A 13,175-nucleotide genomic window follows, 5' to 3' on the forward strand; every position below is an offset into this window, starting at 1 on the left:
TGACGTCCTACTGACCGCTGATTGGACGCAGGGGAGCGCAATGGTCAAGAATGGATATGATGGCCTCACTCAGTGAGCGATACTCCGAGCGGGTCGTGGTGTTTTAGCTGTCGACGATGACTGAGTGAAAAGTCTCGCAGTGACCTCGTTCTTTCCTGTTTCGTCTCCTAGGTTGTCTCGGTCACAAACAAGACCACAACTGTTTCGGCGCCACTCATCGCTCATAAGTCTCTTCCAGAGCTTTGATCCCTATTGGAAATTAGAAGAAAGGAACAGAGGTCTACCTGGTGAGAACGAAGTCGTCGAAATCACTGGACGCAGCCACTGCGACTTCCCCGGGGCCTCTTTCCCCGCCAAGCCGCACGTGCTTGCTCACAACCTTGGAAGCGCGGGTAGCTGCACTCACATCTCACCTCTTGTCGCCTCAATTCACTGAACCCCCTGTCGAAATCCCACAGAACTCTCGAAATTCGCAAACATGGACGACGAAGGCCCTAAATGGCGTCTTGGTATGTTGTGCCGCATCCCTTTCTCAGTTTCTTGGCTAACAACTTCAAGAGCAGGCGAGTACTGGCCGCGCAACCTGTAGTCAGGCCGCCTGCAAGCGCAGTCAGATCAAGATCGCGAAAGGAGAGCTACGTATCGGTACTCACACGCTGTTCGAGCCAGAGGCTAGATGGTACATGGCCTGGCGTCACTGGTAAGTTTACTCTCGTCTGGAGCCTCCTGCGCCTCCCATGTGTATACTGACATAACAAGGGGCTGCGCGACCAAGCATCAGATCGCGGGCTTGAAGGAGACCACCGGTAACGACCCGACGAAGGCACCTGGCTACGAGCGACTCAGCCCAGAGAGCCAAGAGCAAGTACGCCTAGCCTTCGAGGGTCAGCCAGTCGACAAGAACTTCAAGGGCATCCGAGAAGACCTGGCCAAAGACGCTCAGCGATACGCCAAAGAGTACACTGATGTCAGCTTCTACAAGGTCGACGTTGCCGGTCGTGCGTGCGCTTGCCGTGGCAGCGACTGCCTGTCTAAGAACGTGAAGATCACCAAAGGTGAGCTGAGGCTTGGTCTATCCGTCCCGTTCGATGGCGAGCACGAGAGCATGGTCTACAAGCACTGGCAGTGCATGTCAGCGTTCGACTTGGAAGAAGCGGTTCGCCGAGCCAGTGAAGACATGTTCGATGGCCGTGACTCCCTTTCCAACGAGTTCGAGGAGGCCGTGACCAAGACACTCGAGACTGGCAAGATCGTTAAGCCACCGGCGCCCGATATCGAGTCGCGCGCGAAACCAAAGAAGGCCAAGGCCCAGAAGAAGAAGGTCAAAGATGAGGCAGAAGAAGACGCCGCAGAGGTCGCAGAGACCAAAGTCAAGGCAGAAGATCCGGAACACGAGGTGGAACCACAGCCGAACGTCGCCTATCCGCCCTCGCCGCCGATCGAGATGGAGAAGGCACCAAACACAAGCAAGGTCGGAGGAGGAGTAGATGCTCATGAGTCGACTGAGTATGGACCAACTGTCGGTGTCAAGTTGGAAGAAGCAGGAGTCGATGACGCGGTCAAAGCTACAGATGCAGCAGCAGTTCCCAAGCCCAAAGCCAAGAAGACGCGAGCGAAGAAGCGTCCTATCCGAGAGGTGGACGCAAGCGAGGATGAGCCCGAGTACATCCCCAAGAAGTCGAGAAGCCGATCCACCCCGTTTACCGGTACTGCTGGTCTTGCATAGCGCGATGGCATTCCGAGCGAACCTGCGATCAATCAGGAGAGCGTGTTGAGCACTGAGAAAACGAAGGAAATGACAGTGAGGTGGCAGCTGACTGAACATGTACAAAGAGCACATACATAGCTGAAGGATCTATAGTAAGCTTCTTTTGAATCGTAATACCCGCGCGATTGATCTTGACCAAATCGTCGACACTGTCGTAGGTCGCGTTGACTTCGCGTCACAGCTAGTTCCCTGACGCACGACCCACCTGAGCTCGAAGTGGCGCATCCTTGCCGCAAGCTGTCCTCCCCGCAACACGCATTACCAGCACAACTCCACTTCACGAACCACCCTACGTATTCTCCCTCGCCAATCACTCAGAAGCTACCTCGTTTCAAGAACCTATCCACTCGATAAAAGCCACGATGCCCGGCAAAATCATACCCGTAACCTCCGCTTCGCACTTCTCCCAACTTCTGTCGCAATCCAAATACACTATCGTCGACTTCTACGCGGATTGGTGCGGACCATGCAAGGCAATCGCGCCAGTCTTCCAGGGCTTGGCAGAGAAAGAAACAAAGCCAGGCAAAATGCAATTCGTCAAGGTGGATGTGGATAGCCAACAGGAAGTTGCAAAGAAGTATGGCGTCAGCGCGTACGTACACCCAGAGAGACACGCCTGCATGCTAGGACGGAGGAAACTGTAGATTCCTGAGCTAACATAAACACTGTCCAGTATGCCAACCTTCCTCGTCATCAAATCCACCTCCGTCGTCGAAACCATCCGCGGCGCCAACCCCGCAGCCCTCACAGCCGCCGTCCGTAAAGCCGCAAACGATACTTCTGGCCCGGGTGCTGCCTCCGCTGTCTTCTCGACCAAAGGCCGCACACTTGGCTCCGCTTCAGAACCCAGTCGGCCGGTTGGCGAAAGCCCGTTCGCCGGCCTACAAAGGATGCTGACTGGCAATGGTGGACTGAGCGATACGTTGGTCAGGTTTGCAGCGCTGTACTTTGTCAGCCTGTTCGCGTTTGACTCTTTCAAGGCCGCGGAGGAGAGTCCGTTCAATGTTCGCGCGAGACGGTAGAAGAGGGCGGGGAACACGGAGTGATAGCACGTATGCGGAGGTTCGGCGTTTAGGATAAGAGCGTGGCGTTTGTGGTATACCATTCTGAGGTTTAGTGTTTTCACATTATTGACATTATTGGCAGCAGCGGTATTGAAGAGCTCGTTCTGGCTTCTAGGTACCGTTGATTACGATATCATATTCACATTTGGATTTTGAATCCACTCTGATTCTAGTAAAATTGCTCTTGACTCATATGTCCTTCACATTTCTCTCTGATTCTCAGCTTGACCTGAAATCGCCAGAAGGAAAGTCCACGTGTGACCATCCATGACTATGTTGTCAAAGCAAGCTTTGCGCAAACAATCACGATATACTCCCCTTATATCCACCTCCGCAACACCTCCACTGCACCAAACGCAAGATCTACAAATGATGGACCCTTCTTCCGGCTTCACGCCCAAGAGAGCTCTTGCTAGCTGGTCGCACGCCGAACTCTTACAGAACTACCGCGAACTGTACGCAGAGTACGAAAAGTCCGCGACGGTCGCCGCGCAGTTCGACGGCCACAGGTTACCCTTTGGACGAGAGCGCAACCTTCACAACCTAGTCAATGCACGAGCGAAGGTGGAGCATGACATCAAGAGGCTCAAAGGGGCGTACCAAGAAGAGTGGATGAAACTAGCGTGTCAGAATCTCGATGCGAAGCTCCGTGAGGCACTCGAACAAAGTCGAGACACACTGGCAGCTGTCTTGGATGAGAATCGCCGTCCTCCGGCCGATACGCTGATGAAAGAGAAGGCAGAGTTGCAAAATGAGAAGAGTAACCTGCTGTTGCAGTTGCGAGAGTTGTTGTACAGATATAAAGAGCTGCTGGAGAAGCAGAAGAAAGGGGAGAATGATTGCAATGTCAGCAATGTGCAAGAGGTGGAAGGCGAGAGAGACCTGCTTCGAGAAGACCTCGACATTGCTCGGGTGGAGTGTGAGAAGTTGAGACAAGAAGTAAAATACCTTCAGGAGATATTCGGGGTAAAGGATTAGTATCGATGTTTTGATTGTAATTGCAAGGAACGTGTTTAATGAGCGCATGCATCAATGATCGCTGAGCAGAACTACTTGACTATGTAACGGTCCAAATCAGTATCTATACGAAAATACTGGTTTACTCGACGATGAGCTCGAGCCACTCGACGAGGGTCTGTCCCCATTAATCTCAGCCTTATCCTTCTTACCCAGCACAACCCTTTCGCACCAAGAGCACCAACTCCTCAGCTCGCCCTTGACCTCTCGCTCAAGATACTGAATCGATTTCTTCTTCTCGTCCTCAAACAGCTTGACGCATTCGCCAACGCGCACCTGCTTCTTGTGTTTGACCTTGAGCACACCGCCGATGCCTTCGATCTCTTGTGTAAGGTAGGAAGAGCCCCTCCAGCGTTCGGGTGACTCCGGAGTTTGCGACCTCTCTTTCTCGATGGTATCGAGCAGGTTTTGCTCGCATGTCTCGTGCTCGACGATGTGTGCGCCTAGGCATGCGGAGCCTCGTCCGCATTCTACGCCTTCGTTTCCTTCGCCGAGGCCGATGCCTACGCCGCCGTGCATGTGGCTGTACATAGTGCGCCAGCTCCAGCCGCGCACGTATGTTGTGTCGGCGTTTCGCAGGTCTTTGCCACATGGCGCGCAGAGCCAAACTACGTTGTCGCAGTTGCAGGGTGTACGCTCGAAAGCTGGTGCGGTAAAGGCACGCGGCTTGTCGCCATCGAAGTGCACTGGATGTGTCTCTGGTGACCCGGGTGGCGAAGGGGACGTCGACAAGGAGCGCTGCTTCTGCACAGCCATGAGCAGTGTGAGGGGCGCTTTGGTACACGTGCGACATAGCCGGCGATGACGGGCTCTGAGTGTGGGCGTTGGTGGTGGCTTCATGGTGCAGTTCTGCAAGACCTGTTAGCCCTATGCCCTTTCACTTGCATCTGGATGTCGTACCCGGCATACGACTGTCCCACAACGTTGACAGTCGCCCACCATGTCGCGGGCGCATTTTCCAACGCGCCCAGTCGTCAGGCGGCTCTCCAAGACATGTCGCCCCTCCTGCAGTCGCGAACCAAGCTTCTCACTGAGGTCATCGTCTTCATTCTCGCAATGAAGCGTATGTTTGACCAGCTGGCTGCGATATTCGAGCAGATTCGCGCGAAACTGCCTGCAAGTACGTGAGAGGTCGTGAAGCGTGTTGAGGTCGAGCTGAGCAGCGAGCTGACTGACTATCCTGCATAGTTAATGTGATTAGCATACATCAAAGCGCGGAATCAAGTCCATGCTATGGCTGGAGCGTACGGATAACAGCTAAGTGCCGCGCTGAATCCATTGATATTCGGGTTCGGCCTCTCCGCTGCTGTCGTCACGTCGTCTGCATCAAGGGAGCGACGCGGCGGCAAGACGTTGAACCGGCCGGAAGATGGATGGGGCGTCTTTAAATTGGGCAGTTCATCGTCTCCCAGATCAACTAGGACCACCATGTTTGGTAGCTACAAAACGAGTGTGCAGCATCGAAGCCAGACAGGGCTTGAATGGAGAGAAATGAGAGTCGTGATGGAGACTGCGATGCCGGAGTCATGACGAACTGGAGACACGCTCCGTCGCGTTGGTGGGGGGCTTGGCGGACAGCGGCTTTGCTTCCGTTCGTTACGCGTCGCAGTCGTTCGCTCTTCACTCGGCCCGTGACGTGGGTCCATCATCGTGACGCGAGCTGTCATGGTTCTGGCAATCGACGAATACATCATCAGTCACACTGACTTCTCGGGTTATCGGCACGCAACGAAGAAATACAGTAGATACCAATTTGACCGAATGCACGCCTACCACGGGGATCCAGACCGACATGCCAGGTATTCTCAGAGCCTCCTTGGAAGCCGACCGCAACATTGGCTGCGGTTTCCCCTGGAGGAGCCGATCGTTATACGGATCCACTTACTGATCCAGGCACAACTAGTCATTCTGAACATGCTGACGGTACGTTACAGATTCAATTTACAGCTAACTATGTAGCCAACCACTTCAACGATATCCACGTCGACCAAACCCTTGACTACCGTACCCACGCTGCCCCCAATCTGCCTCACGCCTGGTCATCGTTAGCCCGTTCGCCGCACGCCCAGTTACCGGATTCCAACTTCCAGATGCCCCGATGAAATTCTCTTCGCATTGCTCAGGTGGCGGGTGAATACGGCATCCTTTGGGGTTTACCGGCCCGTACCAAACGACATCGTGCGGTAGCCCTTTCCTGAGAACTCCAATCTCTGCTGCTCGTCTCGCAGTCTCCCTCTGGCCATCCTGCACTCGCATACTTTCAGGGTGCAGGACCTGCGCACGCACAGTTCTTAGTTCGTGGTTCGAGTTGACGAAGTCTTTGCCTAAGATATCCATGCATCGCTGGATATACTCTTCTCTCTGTATCTCCTGGCCCTGAAGATCTAGGATGTGTACACCGTCGTATTGTGCGTGGTTGTTAACTTCAGGATGTGAGTACGCATCGCCGTGGGTTTCTGGTTGTGCGCAACGACAGAATTGGGAGTCAGTGAGATTTCTATCGTAACCGGTATAGTGGACCCGTGTCTGTCGTCGGTTGACTACCTGCTGTTGTGGGACAATTGCCAGTTGTGGAACGAGGGCCAGCTGCGGGTTCTCTGCCTGTACACTATAAGACACTGGAAAAGGTACTTGTTGTGAGAACGTAATGTTGTAGGTGTACCCCGACTGCCTGTAGGGAAACATGGCTTTAGTTTCTTTAGAGTAGCAGGCGGTCGTAATGTTGTTATGTGGTGAGAGTGTGAGGATTCAGAGTTGAGCAGCCTAGGATAGGCTTTTATACCTCGATCATGTCACTCGCAATGGCCACGTCGTCTCCTTCAGATCGTGTTATACTCACGTTCACATCTCCAGGCTACTGTGACATCTACATTCCAAGAAGAAGTTGAAGACCCTGTAGTCTATTCTTCATGCACTGCACACATCACCTGTGGTGGCGGAGGTGACAATGACTCACAGCTAACTGATTAGATGTGCCAAACCGTTGGATGTTTGACATTATGTGAATAAGGATCTTTGTTTATAAAGGCCGAACTGTCGTGAAGTTCACAAAGTCTTGATACGAAGACGGAGAGTCGAATGGTGGAAGCGAAGATGAGGATGAACGCGACTGGTCACTAGCGTCGTGGCATTTGTGGATCGATCTGAAGGAGCGATGCGGGTTCTCATGCATGTCACAATCGCTGAATGAGGGGCATTACTGCATCAACACTACGTCCATAGAAGACCCTGCCGAACTTCACACTTGTCCCTGTTACCTTCCATCCACCATGGCGCATGGTACGGGAGCGGTGAACCGGCTTCGGCTCTCCACGACGCTGACCGAATCGGGAGACCGCGATGCTTACTAATGACGACAAAGCCATCACATCCGTCCAGTGCCAGACATGCGGGTAGAGATTCACTCCTGCGACACGGCATACTCGCAATACGATACTGGCCTCACGGGCTTGACGCCCTTTCCATCCGTAGTTTGCGGGTCGTAGCCGGACGCTAATGCAACGAGCCCGTACCGCTGGTCCCCCATCTGCAGCAAAGTGAGCTAGATGTAATCTTCTATAAAAGCAATGTGTGTGATTTTAAGGAACACGTAGTCTAGTCTCTGCATTCTCTGTCGATATAACAATTGCACAAAGCAACTGTGGTCTACAACGCCTACGAGAACCAGCTAGCAGCAAAGCATTGCGACAAGATACAGTCCTACCATCGAAGCATACAGCACCATGACGACTTTCCTTCTTCGTGACATTCGCATTTTCACTGGCGAAGAGACTATCGACGAAGGATATGTTCACGTACATGATGGCAAGATTAAGAGTGTCGGACCCATCAGCGATGCGCCGCTCGAACCAGTAAAGACATATTCGAAACCGGGCCACACGCTTCTTCCAGGCTTGATTGACTGCCACATCCACGCAGACAGGGCCGATCCCGAAGCCCTACCTCAAGCGTTGCGCTTTGGCGTGACTACCGTTTGCGAAATGCACAACGAGCTTGAGAACGTGCAGAAGCTGAAGAAGCAGACTTTGGAGCCAGATACTGCTTCGTACAAGACAGCAGGCCAGGCCGCCACCATTGAGAATGGGTGGCCGATACCAGTAATCACGGCTCACGACAAGAGTCCGGAAACAGCAGCGGCGATTGCAAAGTGGCCCAAGTTGACGGATCAAAGCAGCGTGGTGGAATACTTGGAGTGGACGAAGAAAGAGATGCAACCAGACTACATCAAACTCATGCACGAGAGCGGAACTAGCATGGGCCGCGAGTTCACCTACCCTTCAGTCGAACTACAAAAAGCGATCATTACAGAAGCCAAGAAGCGAGGTTACCTAACCGTTGCACACGCTCTCTCCGTGCGAGATACTCTGGATGTTCTGAACGCAGGTGTCGATGGCCTCACACATACGTTCTGCGACCAGCCACCGACCCAAGAGCTGATAGATGCGTACAAGAAGAACAACGCCTGGGTCAATCCTACACTTGCTGCTATCGGTAGTCTGACCACTGAGGGCAAAGAGCTGCAGCATCAGTTTGCACACGATCCTAGAATCAAAGGGTTGATCAACGAAGACTGCGTGGGCAATATGTGCAAGTGCATGGGGTTTTGTGCTGAGAACGGTAAAGCGGAATACGCATACGAGGGCGTGAAGAAGCTGAGAGAAGCGGGTATCGATATTCTCTGGTAAGTGCATTGTGTGTATCCTATTGATCAAGTGACTAACGAACTGTAGCGGCAGTGACTCAGCAGGTCCAGCAGTAGGAACGGCGTTCGGTCTTTCAATGCACCAAGAATTGAATGTCTTCGTGCACAAGATCGGCATGTCACCCGCGGAGGCTTTGCGCTCGGCCACCAGCCTGGTCGCCAAACGTTTTCAATTCACTGATCGCGGTCGTCTGGCGGAGGGACTCAACGCAGATTTGCTCCTAGTTGAAGGAAACCCGCTTGAAGATATTGACGCGACGTTGAACATTCGCGGTGTTTGGCGCGATGGAAGTCTCTGCAGTACGTATGCTGAGAAGCTGGAAGCCGGTGTGAAGCCCTTGCTGGGCTGATGACGCATGTCGGCGATGATGTTTGGGGAATTCAAGGTCGTGTTTGGTGACTGTCGGCAGTCGCTCAGGATTGATTTAGGGCTACGATATGTCAACAGTTGTACCAATCAATCTCCAACAATCATTCAATTGCGCGAACTATCCCTAGGGGGGTATATAAAGACGCCGCGAGAGGTGTTGTAGACCCCCAGCATTCGCATCAATTCTTCTTCTTCTCCTTCTCCACTCCATTTCTCTCATCACAATGGCTGAGACATCAGAATCCAAGCTACTCCAAGGCTATGTCAAAGGCTACCCCAAGCTTGCCCGGTCAATGGGCATACGACCTGAGAGCGCCATCTTCCGTAGCTTTGGTGCACTAAACGCGAAGAACTTGCTATACATGCAGGCGGAAATAACATACTTGGAAGAGGCTTTACGAGAGATGGAAGTCGCAGACCACGCCAGCGATGAAGGGGAGAAAGCCCGGTATGCTCACGACTGGTTCTTCCTTGAAGTTTCAGCAGAGGAAAGAGATGGTGTCGACGCATCGCAACTGAGTCTCATCCTCAAGATTCGAGAGAGACTTAGGGAGTACAGTGAGTACCCAAGACCATAAGGACACCAAGACTGGTGATACTGATCGGCACAGACAAGGCATTGTACTACCAGACAGCCATCTGCCAGTTCGAGCCTCCAGACTACTTCGACCTCAAGGACGTCCAGGGCTTCATGGCCAGCTCAGAGATGAAATTACCCTTGTACGGTCCAGACAGGAACGTCTGGGGCATATACGATGATCCCACCGCTCACGCAGACGATGGCTTGGTCGCGCTAAGTCCGCGAGTGCGCACCGACACGTTCACGACCATGCTATCTGATCGATTGGTACACGTCTTCTTATTCTTCAAGAAGCTATACCCGGGAAAGGAAAGTGAAGACCCCATGTGTTTCTATCGTGACGACACGATCTCAACAATCACGTTCTGGTTGACCTGCTTCATCGCTTCCATCCTCCCGGTCATATCAATCATCGCACTTGTCAACATATCCACGCTGGGACATCGTCTCGCCGCCATGGCTGTCTTCAACGGCATTGTGTCGCTCTGTCTGGGATGGTTCACGGAGGCGAGAAGGACGGACGTCTTCGCGATAACAGCAATGTAAGCTCTAATGATGGTTCAAGCTTATCAGTTCTAACTTAAAGCATAGATTCGCGGCCATACAGGTCATTTTCGTGCGTTATACTCTTGATGATGGGCTATAGGAGGTCTCATTTGCGGCAGACACTGGGTTGACACTTTTACATGAGCATGATGACTATCATGCATGCTATGTGCCATATGTTTGCGCAAATATCACGTTGGCATCACTTCGAAGACCTTCAAGAGAAGCGCACCTTAATAACTAGATATGCACGGTAGATGGAGACACAATTTCAATGAATGGAAAATGTTCTGCTATCCTGAAGGCTGCCGCCTACAATTAGCTCATTTGGTGACGAAAGAGTGAGGAATCTCATGATTGAAGCCCACAGAGAATACTAGAGTGTTACATGATAGGCTCTGTGGCCTTTAAGCTCCAACATTGCTCGGAGTAATACTTGCCCTGCCTGCTATGTACCGAGGCACTGCTCCAGCTTCTACTGTTCGTTCCAGCCTTCACTAACTAGACTGCGTGGCCTGAGGAGGATCATACCCAACCACGTATTGAAAACTTTGAGCAGCGGAGTGGTGGCAAGTCAAACAGTACTTTGCGGAGGTCCTGTCGTTATGGTACCTCCTGCAGTTAATATGAAACCACCCCTCAAAGTCCCGATTTCCGATGTATGGTATGAGATCTTCGGAGCCGACGTTCAAGATACGCACCTTTGGGCAAAGATTACATCGGATGTGTTGACAGTTGAGGCCACTGCAGGATGTAGGAGCGCTTTGGGAGTGGTTATCTCCGGGTATATTGACATGTGTAGGACCAAGACCCGTCGCTGGATCTGCACCGCATATCCACCCATGCCCGAGGGCTTTGACAAGATCTCGAGCATTCTCTTTGGTGACCTTTACATGTCCGGCTTGTTGAAGATTGTGGGGAATATCTAGCTTGTAGGCGGTCTCGCGAGAGCCATCCTGATCTTTGTGCGGATGTGAGCCCTCCGTGGTGCTCTCTTGTGCATTGTGAGATGTCATCGCTGGTGAAATATTGCTCTTTGCAGTCTGCTCAGAATGGGACTGAATATCAACAACTTCCATGTACTTGATATATATACGTTCTGCTTGCTTCCCCTCGGTCATGAGACAACAACTCATCTGCATATACACCTTCCACCAGACGTGGTCATGAGTTGGCAGTGCGCAGAAGCATGAACGAGACGTGTGCCAAAGCCTGTGAAAACGCGATGATACCTATTCATGTTCATGACGATGTATTCGCGTGAATTTGATACCAAACGACGCACAGCTCCTGCTTCACCACCATGTTGACGTCCACCAAGAGTGACTGTAATGATAGATGTGCATGAATGCAGTTTAGACTAGGAAGTCGAATTCGAGCCGCAAACATAATGAGATCACCGTACACTCCTTGTCTTAATCCAGATGTCTCTGTGTGTGTGCATGGTAAAGGTTTACCTAGGTATATACCAATGCGGTAGTCTACAGATGGTTGTGGCGCTCGGTGTTCACAACACCTGAACTAGGGCGAACATCAGTGCTTGGAAGACCCAGTAGTATACAATTTAGGTACATTCTGTGTGCTTATCGTGATTGGATAGATGTAGGCGCCACGCTCAAGCCATAATTCACGGTTGAGCAGGGTTCAGTACACGTAGCAAACATCTGCCCCTGTCGTAAAGCCGAAATGAGGCGCACGCTGACTCCATGAGGAAGGCAGATACTCGCGAGCCAGTAGATTGCGGTTACATCGTAACATTGTACTACGATGCACAACCTCAAGACGTTGTATAAATCAAGGCAGGCCGAACGTTGTAGGCGTCAGCATCCCTCGATCTCAACCTTTACTCGGCCAAAATCGTAGACATGATAGAGAAAGCTACCGGCGAAACCAAGAATACTGCCACGAAAGCGCCAACATACCTACGAGCTTGGACAAACCATCCTGTTGGCTATCCTCGCTTATCTGAACGCATCTCGTTCAAGCCAGAAACCGGCATATACCGCCGATTCGATGGGCTCAATGCACGCCATTTACTATATCTGCAAGCCGAACTCTGTATAATAGAAAAGGACCTACACTATCTTGAGCAGCAAGACAATAAAGGTACTGCTGGCAAGAGATCGGAGTACGCAACCGACTATCAGTGTATGCTCGAAGAGCCGCATGGCGAACAATCAGAGCAGTTAATACTGATTGGAAGAATGCATGAGAAGCTCAATCAGTACAGTGAGTAAAACTTTGTTCGATGCAAATCTCATGCTAATGTCGCGGGACGCACAGATAAAGCTCTCATCCAAGTCTCGATTCTTCATCAGCTGAAAGCGCCAGATCGCTTTGATCTTCACGATCTTCAAAGCTTCTTGGACGGTGTGGAAATGGGTCCCGACCACTTGACCGGTGGTGATGCACATACCTGGGGTACAAAGAAGAACCCCAACAACCACCCTCCAGATCTGGTTGGTGTACATCCTCGTCAGATTCCGGACAAATTTTCTCGGATTGTTTCCGAAAAGGCGATCCATCTCTTCAAGTGCGGGCTCGGGCTGTTCACGAAAAACAATTCGCACCTCGGCGGCAAGGTATACTACGACAGAAAAGTCGTGAAGATCACGCTATGGGTCAGCTCGATGATTGCTGCAGTGTTGCCGATAGCATCTATCCTCGTGTTGATTCAGCTTGACACGTTAAAGGCGAAACTTTGGACGATTGCAGCTTTCAACGTTGGAATGAGCTTTTGTTTGACGTTTTTCGCTGAAGCCAAGCGAGCCGAAGTTTTCGCTGTGACATCTGCGTACGTACCATGCGTTCAGTGAGCTGGTGGTTGACTGACGATCTCAGGTTCGCTGCTGTACTGGTCGTGTTCGTGAGTACTGATCGTGGTAGCCCTTCTACGTAGGTGCTACACGTTTAGAAGGCGTTTGGGATGTCTCATGAGATAGAATGAGTTGGAGAATCCAGTGTTGTTCTGGAGCTGTTACCTTGTTGGCGTTGCGATCTTTGCCTGTTACGGCTGTGTGTGGCGACGTGGGATTAGTCTGTAGCAAGCTCTGTAGGCTCGAAGACTGACTGAAACGACTGCTAGAATACAGCGCGGCACTTGTATGCAGCAGGTTCCACCGTGAACG

At 51.8% G+C, this 13,175-nt stretch overlaps 7 protein-coding genes across 7 annotated transcripts; 6 read left to right on the forward strand and 1 right to left on the reverse strand.

Annotated features, from left to right (window-relative positions):
• Positions 1–478: 478 nt before the first annotated feature.
• Positions 479–1,726, forward strand: J4E92_003170 (uncharacterized protein; the record flags this gene model as incomplete). The annotated part of the gene is made up of 3 exons (XM_051494569.1): positions 479–509; positions 559–700; positions 760–1,726. The coding sequence occupies 3 exons, from the start codon at positions 479–481 to the stop codon at positions 1,724–1,726; spliced, it is 1,140 nt and encodes a 379-aa protein (XP_051354862.1).
• A 404-nt stretch (positions 1,727–2,130) lies between these two features.
• J4E92_003171 (uncharacterized protein) lies at positions 2,131–2,790 on the forward strand (the record flags this gene model as incomplete). Its single annotated transcript, XM_051494570.1, has 2 exons — positions 2,131–2,360; positions 2,442–2,790. The coding sequence occupies 2 exons, from the start codon at positions 2,131–2,133 to the stop codon at positions 2,788–2,790; spliced, it is 579 nt and encodes a 192-aa protein (XP_051354863.1).
• Positions 2,791–3,201: 411 nt separating this feature from the next.
• Positions 3,202–3,810, forward strand: J4E92_003172 (uncharacterized protein; the record flags this gene model as incomplete). Its single annotated transcript, XM_051494571.1, has 1 exon — positions 3,202–3,810. One exon carries the CDS (start codon positions 3,202–3,204, stop codon positions 3,808–3,810), a length of 609 nt encoding a protein of 202 aa, XP_051354864.1.
• A 96-nt stretch (positions 3,811–3,906) lies between these two features.
• On the reverse strand, positions 3,907–4,889 carry J4E92_003173 (uncharacterized protein; the record flags this gene model as incomplete). The annotated part of the gene is made up of 2 exons (XM_051494572.1): positions 3,907–4,707; positions 4,881–4,889. The coding sequence occupies 2 exons, from the start codon at positions 4,887–4,889 to the stop codon at positions 3,907–3,909; spliced, it is 810 nt and encodes a 269-aa protein (XP_051354865.1).
• A 2,682-nt stretch (positions 4,890–7,571) lies between these two features.
• On the forward strand, positions 7,572–8,901 carry J4E92_003174 (uncharacterized protein; the record flags this gene model as incomplete). The annotated part of the gene is made up of 2 exons (XM_051494573.1): positions 7,572–8,530; positions 8,580–8,901. The coding sequence occupies 2 exons, from the start codon at positions 7,572–7,574 to the stop codon at positions 8,899–8,901; spliced, it is 1,281 nt and encodes a 426-aa protein (XP_051354866.1).
• Positions 8,902–9,145: 244 nt separating this feature from the next.
• On the forward strand, positions 9,146–10,047 carry J4E92_003175 (uncharacterized protein; the record flags this gene model as incomplete). The annotated part of the gene is made up of 2 exons (XM_051494574.1): positions 9,146–9,479; positions 9,533–10,047. The coding sequence occupies 2 exons, from the start codon at positions 9,146–9,148 to the stop codon at positions 10,045–10,047; spliced, it is 849 nt and encodes a 282-aa protein (XP_051354867.1).
• A 1,865-nt stretch (positions 10,048–11,912) lies between these two features.
• On the forward strand, positions 11,913–12,863 carry J4E92_003176 (uncharacterized protein; the record flags this gene model as incomplete). The annotated part of the gene is made up of 2 exons (XM_051494575.1): positions 11,913–12,276; positions 12,331–12,863. 2 exons carry the CDS (start codon positions 11,913–11,915, stop codon positions 12,861–12,863), a joined length of 897 nt encoding a protein of 298 aa, XP_051354868.1.
• Positions 12,864–13,175: the final 312 nt, after the last annotated feature.

Source organism: Alternaria infectoria, assembly GCF_024043175.1.
Source record: "Alternaria infectoria strain BMP 0036 chromosome Unknown scaffold_4, whole genome shotgun sequence".
NCBI lineage: Eukaryota > Fungi > Ascomycota > Dothideomycetes > Pleosporales > Pleosporaceae > Alternaria > Alternaria infectoria.